This window comes from Muscardinus avellanarius (assembly GCF_963383645.1).
Source record: "Muscardinus avellanarius genome assembly, chromosome: 8".
Taxonomy (NCBI): domain Eukaryota; kingdom Metazoa; phylum Chordata; class Mammalia; order Rodentia; family Gliridae; genus Muscardinus; species Muscardinus avellanarius.
In genome coordinates, this window is record NC_137794.1 from 61,376,636 (window position 1) to 61,391,477 (window position 14,842).

Here is a 14,842-nt window from a genome sequence, read left to right on the forward strand (position 1 = left end):
GAAAATCTCTACTTGAGTGGGTTTTGAACATTAATCTTGGCTGTCAAACTGATGAGGTTAAAAGATATGAGTTTGGTAATTTCTACAAGTAAAACAGTATTGGCAAAAAACTACAAACACACTGTTGTAATATCTACTTTATTTATATTAATTTATTAATTATTTTGTGGTATGGGGATGGAACCTAGGGGCATTTTACCTCTGAGCTATACTCCCAGCCCTATTTTTTAATTCTTTATTTTGAAACAGGGTCTCACTGAGTTGCAAAGGGCCTCACTAAGTAGCTGTCAGCAAGCTGTGATCCTCCTATCTCAGCTTCTCAAATGCTGGCATTACAAGCGTGCGCCACCTCGCCTGGCAAGTAATAACTACTTTAAATACAATGGGGAGAAACTTAAAGTTCATATGATATAGTCATGTTTCTAAGTATAACTTTCAACATGAATTTTGGAAAAGTAAAATGAACAGATTATATAAACATCAAATAAATAATAGCCTCTTTATTAAGATATATAGTGTAAAAGGAGATTTATATGCATAAATTGAGCATATTTACACAAACAAAATTCTCCCTCGTAAACAACATATTTATGCCTTCAGGAAAAAAAGTTAACATAAGGAAATACATCAGCTATGTAAGGAGTACATCTGGACCACCAGTTATTTAGAAATATAAATCACTAATGCTTAATTGAATAGCCCCCAGGAGTAACATCATGACAATACCCATGGGTGTTTAGACAAGATCCAGGCTGACTCACAGTCTGATGTATAGCTATAGGGCCAATAAATGAAAATGACTATGAAGATTAAAAAAATTAACCTGGTGAATTCAATTCTTTAAGTACTAGGTTTTTCACTACACATGTAAAATAAAAGATTTTTTTTTTAAGGAATGACAAGTGGTAATCCCCTCAGTCTTATGTGCACAGTGGCTTAATCCTAAAATACAAATCTAGTCCAAATAAATGCAAGGCCAGAGAAAACCTGTAATAGCCAGCTAGATATCTAAATTACAGTGCTTTTCCATTTTATGAGTTTTCCCCCAATTATTTAACATGTCTCATTGATAGCCTGATGCTCGAACACTAAAATTTTAGATTCTGGCATGACCACATCATTACAGCATTCAGTGATGATCTACATGGATACAATACAGAGCACTTATCTCAATGGAGTTAGGGAATTCACGGCTTAAAAAGAGGCATTCTAGAGTCCCTGAGTCCAGTAAAGTGCTAAAATAAAAAAGTTGGCCTTATGTTCCATAATTGAAAATGAATGAAAATCTAAGCATTAATTTTTAAACTCACTCTTGGATTCAAAATCTTGTTAATTTGCACTTATGTGACTCCAGCTATAATATTAAGAAGACAATTACCAGAGGATTAATATACCAATTTCTATACTTGGAGATATTTAAAAATCCAAGTGTTACCTAAGGCAATTACCTTGAAGACCCCTAATATCTTTAGGGAAAAGGCGAAGGGAGAATAATTGACTTTGCTAATTTTACCCCTGGCAATTATAAAACAGTCCTGAATTTCATCTGACTATAGAACCCTTCATCTAACGGCCTGCCCCTGGAGAAGTACAGAGATAAACATATACAGATATATTCAGACAAGAATTCAGTAGCACAAGAAAATGGAATACTGGTGGAATGAATAAGTCATAAAATATTAAAGTTGCTACAAATATGCCAACTTTAATTACCAAGTTAAATATATACCCTCAAAGAAAAAGCAAGCTATCACTGTGAAAACAGTGACATAATATAAAGAGAAATTCTATATTACGTTCTGCCTGCTTCCTCATTGCTATGCTGCCTTCACTGACAAATTTTTTTATTAAAAAAAGTAAAACAGGCCAGGCGTGGTAGCGCACGCTTGTAATCCCCGCGCTTGGGAGGCTGAGACAGGAGGATCGTGCTGGTTCGAAGCCAGCCTCAGCTACTTAGGCTTTCAGCAACTTAGTGAGGCCCTGTTTCCAAATAAAATATACAAAAGCTCTGGGAGTATAGCCCGGAGGTAGAAAGCCTCTGGGTTCCACCCCCAGTATCACAAAAAAATAAATAAAAATAAAAAAATAAAATATGCCGGGCGTGGTGGCGCACGCTTGTAATCCCCGCGCTTGGGAGGCAGAGACAGGAGGATCGCTCAGGTTCAAAGCCAGCCGCGTGCACTGGCTTAGGAGACCCTGTTTCCAAATAAAAATGTAAAAATAGGTCTGGGAGTGTAGCTCGGAGGTAGAAGGGCTTCCAGGAACCCCAGTACCACCACCAAAAAAAAAAAAGTAAAATATCATTAGACTCTAACTATACCCAAGACCTTAGCCATATGTGGAGATAAGAACACTTAATACTGACCCCCCAAAAATATTTACTGCCACCTCCTTTAAAACCAAAAACAAAATAAAAGCATAAAAACAATCTTAATGATAGTATTATACTTAACAACTTAAGCTTCTGGGAGACTTGTTTAATAAAATAAGTCCTTTTTTGAGTATTTAACTTTCCTTAAAAAACTAGTCTGGTGAAAATACCAAGTATTTAAATGAAAGAAATTGGTTGTGCATGTGATAGACTTGCTTTATCAAGGACAACTCTTGACTTTCAAGCATTGTAGTTACAATCACTTCAGTTCAGAGCACTGTTCACATGATTTAGATATCATCTATTATTATTAAAGAGGGTTATAAAAGCCTAGATTTATAAAAAACCAACCATAGTCCCCTGTATTTGGGCTCAAGGTTTTTTACAAAAAGTAAGCACCAGCACCTTTGACATTGATCTATAGAGTTTCAATGGCCTTTTGCAGAAAAAGGTACAAAAGAACCCTATTTTTTTTTTTTTTTTTTGGTACTAGGAATTGAACCTAGGGCATTCTACCTTTGAGCTACACACACAGCCTTATTTATTTATTTATTTATTTATTTATTTATTTATTTGGTGGAACTGGGGTTCCTGGAAGCCCTTCTGTCTCTGGGCTACACTCCCAGACCTATTTTATACTTTTTATTTGGAAACAGGGTCTCTTAAGGCAGCGCGGCTGGCTTCAAACCTGTGTGATCCTCCTGTCTCCACCTCCCAAGCACGGGGATTACAAGCGTGCGCCACCACGCCTGGCTATTCTTTTATTTTGAAACAGGGTCTCACTGAGTTGCAAAGGGCCTCACTAAGTAGCTGAGGCTGTCCGCGAACCGTGATCCTCCAGTTTCAGCTTTCCGAATGCTGGGATTACAAGCGTGCGCCACCACGCCCGGCAAAAGATCCCTATTTTGACAGAACAGGAGACTGCACAAAATCAAGATTTCAATTCAATACACAACTATCAAATTCAGGAAAAAAAAAAAAGGAAAAGAAACAAGAAAGATTCCATGGCCTAACAAGGAAAAATATCCCTCACCAGAGAAGGCTGATAAAATGCAAATCTAAAGGTACCAACTTGTGCAGGGACCATGAAGGTATGGGGCTCACTCAAGGGGAAGGAAGTGCCTGATCATTCTTATTTCAAGGAGAAGAATCATGCTGAATTGTTGCTTGGATATGCTAAAAAAAATTTTTTTCCCCCTCTTTGTAAATCAAGTAGTGCTACTGAAATCCAGTGCCTAATGGAGCAGATGGTGGAGGTCTTTGACTCTGGAACATTTATAGTGATACTTCTGAATGCAAAACACCGAGAGAGGATTTCACAGGCTGTGAATTTGATTTGATTTTGATGTGAGCAAAGCCTCCGTTTTCACTGAACTTGAAACACAGTGAAAGAAAGAATGTGTGACGGACACAAGCTAGTTAAGAGAAAGGAACACATTAAAGATCATTCCCATTAAGGGAGATGGTTTAAACAAGACTATGTGTGTCATTATAATACAACTATATGTGTACATAAAACCATCATCTTAACTTTATGTGAACTCTCATCAGAACAGCTCAAAGTAAGTTCAAACTGCCCTGAAAAGAAACAAATAGAAATCTGTCTAAAGGCAATGAGCCTTGGTTTCTCTGAGGTGATGCCATGTTAAATTCCTAAAATGTGTGTCTTCGGGCACCATTAAGCAACAGTCCAGAACATCCTCTCCCCTCAGGCATACGGGTCTCACACGAGGTGGCCAGTGTGTGTGTCTGGAGCTGGTTGCATACAGCTCTAGGAACCGAGACACTCTCTCAGACCTGCACTTTTGAAGTTCTCTTCTTTCTCTAGGCAAGGCCCACACCTCCTCACAGACTACCATAGGTATGGCAGAGAGGAAAGATGGATTATAGAGTCAGAGACTCCCAGGGACAATGAACCACTCACTTTTCTGATAACATAAAAGTGATGGAGAGAATTTAGTGAGAACCATTAAAATACACTACACAAATAGAGGAGAGAGAAATTGGAGGTAAATAAAAAAAGAAAGAACGCTCAACTAGAGAAAGATTTGAGATTCTCCATTAGTCTGTATTACATGAGTTCATTTCTTTAGCTTTTTTTTTTCACATGGATATGAACTAGATACTAAAGAATCATACTATTTTCTCTGTTAAAATCGGTATGTCTACCTCATGAATGATATGCTAGCCCAAAAAATGTGATGGGAATGTAGGGCAGAATGTTATTTGTCTCCCAGAATCTGTTTTCTGTGTCTTCTAGATTTTTGGTTGGGCACATAGTCACCTGAAATAATGTTATATTTCCTAGCCTTTCTTACAGGTAGATGTGGCCATATCATTAAAGTCTGTCCAGTGAGAGATATGTGTAGAAAAAAAATCTTATATACCTTCTGAGAACTGCCTTTGAAGCCTGGACACTTATAGAATTTATAATCCAATCGGGAAGACTTAAAAGTAAAAAGGAATGCTAAAATAACTAAAACTTTGTAGTTTTTGAAACATACACATATTTATTGACCAACAACTGATTTTATTATATTCATAGATTCAACTAGCTCTTTTAAAACTATATTTAAATTTCTTTGAGCATTAAATGAAAAATAACTAAATAACGAGTAGAAGTAGAATAATTATGCTTGATGCATAATCACCTACTGTAGCCCATTTCTTAGCCATATCTGTCTCTAATATTCTGTCACTGACATATTCCTAAAGGATGTTTTTTAAAAAGTCATTATAAAGCTGGGCGTGGTGGTGCACGCTTGCAATCCAGTACTTGGGAAGCTGAGACAGGAGGATCGCTATTCATGGCCAGCTTCAGCTACTTAGTGAGGCCCTTTGCAACTCATTAAAACCCTGTTTAAAAATAAAGAACAAATTAGGGCTGGGGGTGTTACTCAGAGGTAGAATGCTCCTGGGTGCCATCTCCAGCACTGCAAAAACAAAAACAAAAACAAAAAAACCCCAGTCATATTTAAAAATAAGACTACTGAGCCAGATGTGGTGGCGCATTCTTATAATCCCATCATTCGAGACAAGAGGACTGAGGTTCGCAGACAGCCTCAGCTACTTAGTGAGGCCCTCCGCAACTTAGTGAGACCCTGTTTCGAAATAAAAAATAAAAATTAGGGCTGGGAGTGTAGCTCAGAGGCAGAATGCCACTCCGAGAAGGGGCATTCAAAAACAGCAAGCAAGTAAACAACCTACCAGCAATATTCTTCACAGTTGTATTTTATGGTTAAGTAATTGGAAATTATTGATACCTTTAACTGATTCTTCTTGGTAGACAATAATATCTTAAATTAAGAAAATGCTGTTTCTGCAGGTTTTGTGCATCTGTGTGTAGTGCCCAGTGCCTTACACTCCCAGCCCTCTATCTGTAGGTTCTGGGTGAACTGCTAAGTTCAAAGCAAATTTGCTAAGTAAAAGACATAATTCTAATTTTTAAAATATTGATCAATGTAAACATTCTAGCCCAAATAGTTTTACAGGCCTGGTCTTTTTGCCTCCTTCCGAGTATCTTTCTTTGATAATTTTTTTCTAAAGACAGTGTACTGATCTCTGATTCTTTTGAAAGTTTCACCAAATTTAGATGTTACAAAATCTAGGCTTTCCCCGATTTCATTTTATTCATGTATGTGTACAGTATATTAAACACAGAGCACCACCAAAAGATTCTTCTTGCAAGGTGAAACATCCATAATCACAATTACAGAATGGAAAATGTTAACCTTGTATATTACCTGAGTTGTCACATCTATTTTGTTCAGCTCCTTCCTGGCTTTTGTAGGGAAAATTCCAAAAGCTTTTTTTCTCCTAAAAGCCTCATGCTGTGCTCTAAATACTTGATTTGGGATTTTAGGTTGATTTTGAATAAAATGACTCACTTGAAGTTCAGTATCACCATTAGGCACAGATTTAGTAACAGGAATTTCTAAAATCTGATTGATGACACACAGAGAAGGCATACAATGTGAGGTGTATCAGCTACAGTCCCCCAAATCTTGTAGTTGTGGAATTCTGACTATAAATATATTTGTTAATTTTGACTTAGCAAGATCTTTTATATTAATTATAGGAGTGTGGGTGCGTGTTTGGATGTAACTGTGAATTATGTATGTGCCACAACCAGTTCTAGCTACTCTTCAGATTTATTCATGTAGTAAGAATATTTTTTTGTCTTGTTTTGCTTTTGGTTTACCACAATATTATGCCTCACCCAAATTTGTAAATGTACTTTCTTTTAAACTCCTATTTTTTCTCTTATTTTGACAATGGGTATTGAATGCAGAGGCATTCTACCTCCAAGCTATACCCCCACCCCAGTTTTATTTCTTATTTTGAAATAGGGTCTTACTAGATTGCTGAGAGCCTCACTAAATCGCCACAGCTGGCTTTGAACCTGCGATCCTCCTGCTTCAGCCTCCCATGTACTGGAATTACAAGTGTACATCACCACGCCCGGCTACACGCTTGTAATTTCTTCTTCACCACCAAATTGTGTGTGTGTGTGTGTGTGTGTGTGTGTGTGTGTGTGTGACTAGGGATTGAACTCGGAGGCATTCTACCTCTGAGCTATACCCCTGGCCCGGCTTTATTTTGAAACAGGATCTTGCTGGGTTGATGAGAGTCTCACTATTGAGGCTGGCAGTAAACTTGTGATCTTCCTATCTCAGCCTCTCACATACTGGGATTATAGGCATGTGCCACCACGCCTGGCTAACAACAAACTTTTAAACTGAATTTCCAATCTCACTCACAAAGGCTTTATTTTTGACAGCTCCTAAGAGCTTTACCTTGATCTCATGAATGAATGGAAAGAAAAAAATCCAAATCATTTTTGGAATTAACTCATATAATTATTTGAAGTAGCTGATGATACTGAACTATAGCTGAAATTATTTAACCATTTACAAAGTTCATCTTCCAATGGAGTCAACAAGCATAAGAACTAACTCTCTCTCTCTCTCTCTCTCTCTCTCTCTCTCTCTCTCTCTCTCTCTGTTGGTGGTACTGGGGGTGGAACCCAGAGGCTTTTCCACCTCTGGCTATACTCCCAGACCTAATTTATATTTTATTTGGAAACAGGGTCTCACTAAGTTCCCGAGAGCCTCACTAAGTAGCTGAGGCTGGCTTCGAACCTGTGTGATCCTCCTGTCTCAGCCTCCCAAGCGTGAGGATGACAACTGCGCGCCACCACGCCCAGCTTGCTTCCCCTTTTCTATGTGCATATTAAAGTTATAGCTGAAAATAAGTGAAATAAACTCAGCAAGTTATGTTTCACAGAGAGGTGTGAAACACTTGCAGCTGCATGTGTTAAATCATCATTTTCAGGTACAGTATCCTTAAATTAACTACTAACTTTCAAAGATCCTGACATTCTGCCAGCAGATTTTACTCTTGTTTTCTCAGTATTTATTTTTTATTTTTATTTTTTAGTGGTTCTAGGGACTGAACCCAGGGGCATTCTACCTCCAAGCTACACCCCTAGCCCCTTTGCCCTTTTTATTTTGAAACAAGGTCTCACTTGCGGGAGCGAGAGCCTTGCTAAATTGCTGAGGCTGGTCTTGAACATGCAGTCCTTCTGTCTTAGCCTCCCATGTATTGGGATCATAGGCGTGGGCCGCCACGAAGGGTGTGACTCCTGCTTTCATGTGGTCAGTGATACCACTATGGCCTCTACAGTAGATAATAAATATCAACAAATATTTTGTACAAGTTCATGCTCCTTTTTAGCATTTTATTTATTTATTTATTTGAAGATTTAAAGAAGTTTATTAGAAAGATAGAAATACAGAGGATAGGTACAGCTCCATACCAGAGTGGCATGGAGGGGTGACTTGAATGAATACACCCCTTTTTAGCATTTTAAAAAACAAAAACTCAATACTTATATTTAAGCAAATTCTCACCTATGTCCAAAAATGATCCTATATATGAAGGTATGAATGAATAACAGTAACAAAAAGGACAGCAAGGAAATACATCAGAATGTTAATTTAAATTCTACTAGCTAGTGGACTGTGGGTAATATCTACTTATATATTCTTTACTTTGAATGACTAGAAAAAAATAGAGACTGATTCTAAAACTCTTTTCTAAAGCCAGGCGTGGTGGCGCATGCTTGTAATCCCCGTGCTTGGGAGGCTGAGACAGGAGGCTCACACAGGTTCAAAGCCAGCCTCAGCTACTTAGTGAGACCCTGTTTCCAAATAAAGTATAAAAATAGGTCTGGGAGTGTAGCTCAGAGGTAGAAAGCCTCTGGGTTCGACTCCCAGTACTACAAACAAACAAACAAACAAACAAACAAACCTCTTTTCTAGCATTCACCAGTTCTCCCTGGTGCTGATACTGCTGTCATCATATTCCTCAGGGCTTTCCTGAGCATCTACCTGGGCAAGGTGAATGGCAGGACACAGCCACCAACCAAAAGCCACCTGAAGGCCATCCAGGCAAAGCAATTTTACCTTGGTGTTCTGTAGCAGAGCCAGTCCATTGCAGGCATTTGCTAGAAGAAAGTCTCCACTCAGGATAGCTATTTTATTTCCGAATTGCATGTCCTTCAGTGGTCCATCAGAAGACTGCAACTCATTTAAGTTTACTATCCCACGATGTACAAGGAGAGCAGTATGGATAAGTTCTGTGATCTCTGCCAAACTTCTTTGACTAAAAGATAAAAATAAGGTTTGTCTGAATGTCAAGAATATCACTTTTATCACTAATGTCAGGCTTCCATTTTCAACAATAAAATATTTAAGATTACTCTTTTGGGGGTTGTATTGCCTTTTAGTGCAATTTTAAATAGAGGCTTCTCCGCTGAGTAGTTTGGGAACCATAAGCAAACCTTGACACCTTTATTTCTCGATAATGGTCCTTCTCTCCATCTCCTAAGTCACTGGCAAGCCCCAGAGAGAAGCTCGCAGGTGAAGGGCTATCCTCCACAGTTCCGCTTAGATTCTTAACTCTCAGTATACTTTCTCACTCTTTTAATTTCAAAATTTCTGAGAAGCCTTGGGGGTATCTAACAGAACATTAATTTGTGTGGGAATAAAATCTGTGCCAGACATTTGGCAAAGTACATTACATACATTCTGTTCTTTCATCCTAAATGCAAAGCTATGAGTTTCAGAGATTCCTTCAAGGACCTGGCCTTTCAGAATCCAGATCTTCCTATCTATCTATCTATGTTTTGATGATTTAGGAAGAATATCCTGGAGGTGATAACGTAGAAAACTTTGAAAAAGTAGGTGGTGAAAGTGGAAAGATGGTAGATTGGGGAGCGGAGAAAGAGCTATCAGAAAGGTCCAGGCAAATATAACAAAAGTTTCACCTGGGATGGTAGCCTCAGACATAAAGAGGAATCAAATAATAAATACACGAGACTAAAAAAAGTACAGTACTTGCTTGCTTAACAACTATAATACAATAATTACATAAAGATATAATTAGCTGGGTGTGGTGGCACACACTTGTAATCTCAGTACCTGGGAGGCTGAGACAGGAGGATTGCAGGTTTGTGGCCAGCCTCAGCTACTTAGTGAGGCCTCTGCAACTTAGTGAGACTCTGTTTCAAAGTAAAGAATAAAAAACAGGGCTAGGAGTGTAGCACAGAGTACTGAAAAAAGATATAATCAAAGTACAAGAGCCAAAGACCTTGGCAACATCAGAAGAAAAATCACATTTTAAGTTCATTTTCATTGTTAAAAAATTAAGAGAATCTGTAAAGAAGACCCTGTGGACATACAGGAATGTGAAAAGAAGATGAACCAGTGAGTTAAACAGCTTCTTAAAAAAATCATTGTTAATTAAAATCTCATTACATTCCTAAGAAAATCACTAAAAATGGGTGCTTTTAAGACCATTGAAAAGTTAACAGAAAACTTTAAAAAGTAGAGGTGTATTTAAAATCATTCTTTTAAAAAATGATTTAAAGAACAGAAAAAAATACGTCATTACTATCCTGTAAGTGCTTTCTAGTGTATGAAACCATCCATTGGAAAAAAAATTCATATTGTCATATTTCACAAAAACCACACAAGGACATTATGGGCAACACAAAGCTCACAAAGGGTCATGCATTTGGACAAGTCTCTCATGCAGTTTAGCTTAGAAAAGAAAGTAATAAACAGGCATCAAGAAGCTGTAGGTGTTTTGAATTACCCTAAGAATAAAAATGAGTAATTGTGAGCCTTAATGAAGACATCTATAATGATAAAACAGTATCCATTAAGTAAGTAAGCAATTTTTAAATGCCACATGGCCAATAGTAATAATAAAAGTGAAAACCTGTCATACTATATACAGTACTCAACATTTACAAAAATAACTTTCATTTGTACTATCTACTTGTGATTCTAATTTACAGCAGGTCTGAGGAGGTGAACTACTTAACATACCATTTGAAAAGGAGAAAGCTGGAATCAGAGCCACCTTGCTATAGTGACCAGTGATCATTTACAATGTCAGTTAATGAACAGTAAGTGGGGGGGAGGGAGATAAGCATGTTACCACTGTTAACAACACTGGTTTATGCCCACTATAAATTTGTCCAGTTTTCATCTCTAGTTTTTCAGCACTATGAAAGGAAATTTTGCTAGGAGAAAGTATATTAAGAACAAGGTTGATTCTCTTTGTTTAGAGTAAAATAATCAGGTTGTTTCCAAATCATTTGGTCAGAACCAAATCAATTGGTTTAGCACAATCAGGAATCTGAATGACAGTCTACTTCTGCCTATTACATGAGCTACCTCAGGGGCAAATCCCTTCAATGCACAGGGCCTCTTCTCATCACTGAAATGATGGGACTAGATAAATAGGTTCCTTCTGGCTCCCAGATTGTGAGATCCATGGGGAAAAGCAAAAATAAAAACAAAAACCAGACTAACAGGTAATTGTTACGAAGACACAAACTATTGCTATTATTATTATTATACACTTTTCTGTAGCTAATAGGAAGAGAGTGATTGGTCATCATTAAATCTGTTCTGTAATTTTACTATCTAGTATTATACCCTCAGCTTGCTAGATTTTTATTATCAGATGAACAACTTTAGGTCACATTATGCAAGAGTTCAATTTAGTGTATAGCAAACAAGCAGTGAAAAGTGTGATAGAATCTGGGAGAATTTTCTTCTCATTATCTTATTCCTATTTTAGCTAGGTAAAGCAATCTAGGAAACTTCCAACACACTAGGGATTGAACCCAGGGGTGGTCTACCACTGAGCTATACCCCAAGCCCTTAAAAAATTTTTTTTTAAACTTTTTTTTTTTTTTTTTTTTTTGGTGGTACTGGGGTTCTTGGAAGCTCTTTTACCTCTGTGCTACATTCCCAGACCTATTTTTTATATTTTTATTTAGAAACAGGGTCTCTTAAGCCAGTGGGGCTGGCTTCAAACCTGCGTGATCCTCCTGTCTCCGCCTCCCAAGTGGGGGGATTACAAGTGTGTGCCACCACGCCCAGCTTTTTTTTTTTTTTTTTTTAATTTTGAGACAGGGTCTTTCTAAGTTGCTAAGACTGGCCTTGAGCCTACCATCCTCTTGTTTCAGCCTCCCAGTACTGTTATTACAGGCATGGGCTACTGTACCTGCCTTAAAATTTATCTTAAATAAATTTTATATACATATACCTTAGCACTTTTGGATAGTTCTCATGCTAAGTCTTAATTGAAAAAGAGTTACAAGTACATACCATTCCTGTTAAGTGATCAGAGTAATTATCACATTGGAAAAAAACCTCAGGATTAATCAATGTTTTTATAAGAATTTTCATCAAATTACTTTTTCAATTATATATTAAACAACTTCATCTGCTTTTGATCTGTCCATTTTTTCCAATATTTCTGCAAAATTTTCTTCATTTTTTTAGCATCTTAAGCTTCAGAAATAAAAATAGTAGACATTGCTAGTCACCTACCCATTCTTCCATTCCTACTAACAAACCTCTGATTATCTTTGGAATAGCAACAAAATGCACTCCCCTAAAAAGACCTCCTGCTGCCAGGCGTGGTGGTGCATGCTTGTAATCGCAGTACTTGGGAGGCTGAGGCAGGAGGACTACAGGTTTGTGGCTAGCCTCAGCTACTTGGTAAGGCCCTGTGCAACTTGGTGAGAACCTGTTTCAAAATAAAGAATAAGCCAGGCGTTGTGGCGCACGCTTGTAATCCCAGCATTTGGGAGTCAGAGACCGGAGGATTGCGGTTCATGGACAGCCTCAACTACTTAGTGAGGCCCTTTGCAACTCAGTGAGACCCTGTTTCAAAATAAAGAATAAAAAATAGGGCTGAGGGTGTAGCTCGGATGTAGAAGGCCCTTGGGTTAAATACCTAGTTCCTTGGTGGTGGTGGGGTCTTCTGTAGCTAAATGTGATCTTGTGACATATTCTTGCCAATGAAATGTGAGCAAACATTGAGTAGGTGGGTTTCTGAGAAACCTACTAGGTTCTTGATATAAGAGGAGAGATTCAGCTGGTGTGTACCTTTAGCATTTGGGGGAATAACCCTTCTTCCAGGCTGGATATGGCCCAACTGTTTAGGGCAGAGTAGATCCTAAAGATGACCCCAAACTAAGGATGGCAGAACAAGAAGAAAGGAGATGCTTGAGTCCCTGTGGACTTCTTTGAGCACTGCACCTGCTCTAAACCAATCCTCTTTCCCTTCTTTCCTTCCTTCATGCTTCACCACTGAGATATATCCCAAGCCCCTATACTTCTTGTCACAGAGATAAACACTGTAGTATTTTTTTTCCCCTTGCGGTACCAGGGATGGAACCTAGGGGCATTGTACCTCTGAGCTACACCCCCAGCACTCTTTTTTTTTTTTAATAGTCTTTTTATTTTTTGAAACAGGGTCTCACTGAGTTGCAAAGGGCCTCACTAAGTAGCTGAGGCTGTCTAAAAACCATGATCCTTCCCGAATGCTGGGATTATAGCGTGCACCACCGCGCCCGGCTTCACTATAGTCTTTAAAGCCTCTGTTTAAGAGTTCTTATATGCAGCCAAATAAATTCCTGAAAGATACTATCAATAAAAATTGTACCATGAATATAATGAAGACAATTTATATTACTATATTCATATATATGCACTCTGGATAGATATTTACCTAATATCATCTCTTGGAGATAGATTCACATTGTTTACAAGTAGGGAACCTCCTTGCTTTACTTAAGATCTCTACAGAGGTCCATTGTATATGTCATTTAACTTGTGCTGCTATAGGGAAGTAACCAATATATTTTTTGCCTAAAGGTTTTAAAAATCAGTAAACACCAAAATAGTTTGTGTCATTTCTGTTATGCTTGCCCTCACTTCTCCAGGATTAACTCTTCTGTGCTTGAAGGCCTTTTTAATATAGCTCAGTCATTTATCAAATTTTATATAATAATGTTTCTAGCCATCAATTTTCCTGCTACCCCCTTTCCTCAATAACACTCTAAATTATAATATCTACTTCTTTAGATTGCCTCTAAATATGTGTTAAATAAACAACTATTAAAAAATCAGTTTCAAGCGTGATACAATGGCACATGACTTTAATCCCAGTATTTGGGAGGCCGAGACAGGGAGATGGAAGGTTCCACGCCAGCATGTAGTCACTCAGGCCCTGTTTCAACATAATAAATAGGTCTGGGTGGGGGGGTCTAACTCAGAGATAGAACCTGCTGGGTTGAATTCCTCAGTACCATAAAAAGAAATAAAAAATAAAGAGAATCAGGTTCATAAAGGCTATAGAGGGCATCTATCATACTTAGTTTTTGAAAGGAGAAGAATAATATAAAGTCAGGTTTACGAAATCATAATTGGATGTGATCCCGAGGCCAATTAGCCTTCCGTTAGCTCCTTCCAGGTATGAGTAATAACTGCCTCATAGGAGCCTTGTCTGCTGATAATTAAAACTACTGTTTTAATTATTAAAAATTATTCCTTATAAAAATTTGAAATCTCTCTACATGTTTTACATTTTGTTTGGTGCTATAACTGTGGATAGGTCAATTGTGTTTCACTACACAGATAAGAGAGAAAATGGAAACTTCTTTCTCAATATTTCCTTCTTCCTTCCTTCCCTCCCATCTTTCTGAGAGGTTAAAATAATACAGAATAAAACTGAGATTAATATTTACATGGTCTTCCATTTAGATATAACAAACGCTTGCACCTTGTTATTTTTAACAGCTTCTAAAGATGCATTTTAAAAAAGTTTTTATGTTTTGGTTTGGGGAATTTTCACACATATACAAGGAGAAAATAGTATGGAGAACTCTGTGGACCTAAGCCAGCTTTAAGAACGACGAATCTAAGGCTATCTTTGTTCTAGCTATAGCCTTCACTCACACTTCCAGATTATTGTGAAGTAAATGCCAGATATCATGTCATTTCATTTGAATATATGTCGAATATCCTGGTTTTTAAAATGCCTAGTGTGGCCGGGCATGGTGGCACACGCTTGTAATCCCAGCACTTGGGAGGCTGACAC

The 14,842-nt window shown here is 37.8% G+C and overlaps 1 protein-coding gene across 1 annotated transcript in view; it reads right to left on the reverse strand.

Moving 5' to 3' along the window:
* The window catches only part of PDSS2 (decaprenyl diphosphate synthase subunit 2), a gene marked incomplete at both ends in the record, with an annotated part of 286,459 nt that overhangs the window by 136,856 nt on the left and 134,761 nt on the right, over nt 1-14,842 (reverse strand). Inside the window, one exon of the mRNA XM_080700610.1 lies at nt 8,839-9,037. Within this exon, the coding sequence (XP_080556736.1) occupies nt 8,839-9,037 (199 nt within the window). The remainder of the gene's footprint in view (nt 1-8,838; nt 9,038-14,842) is intronic.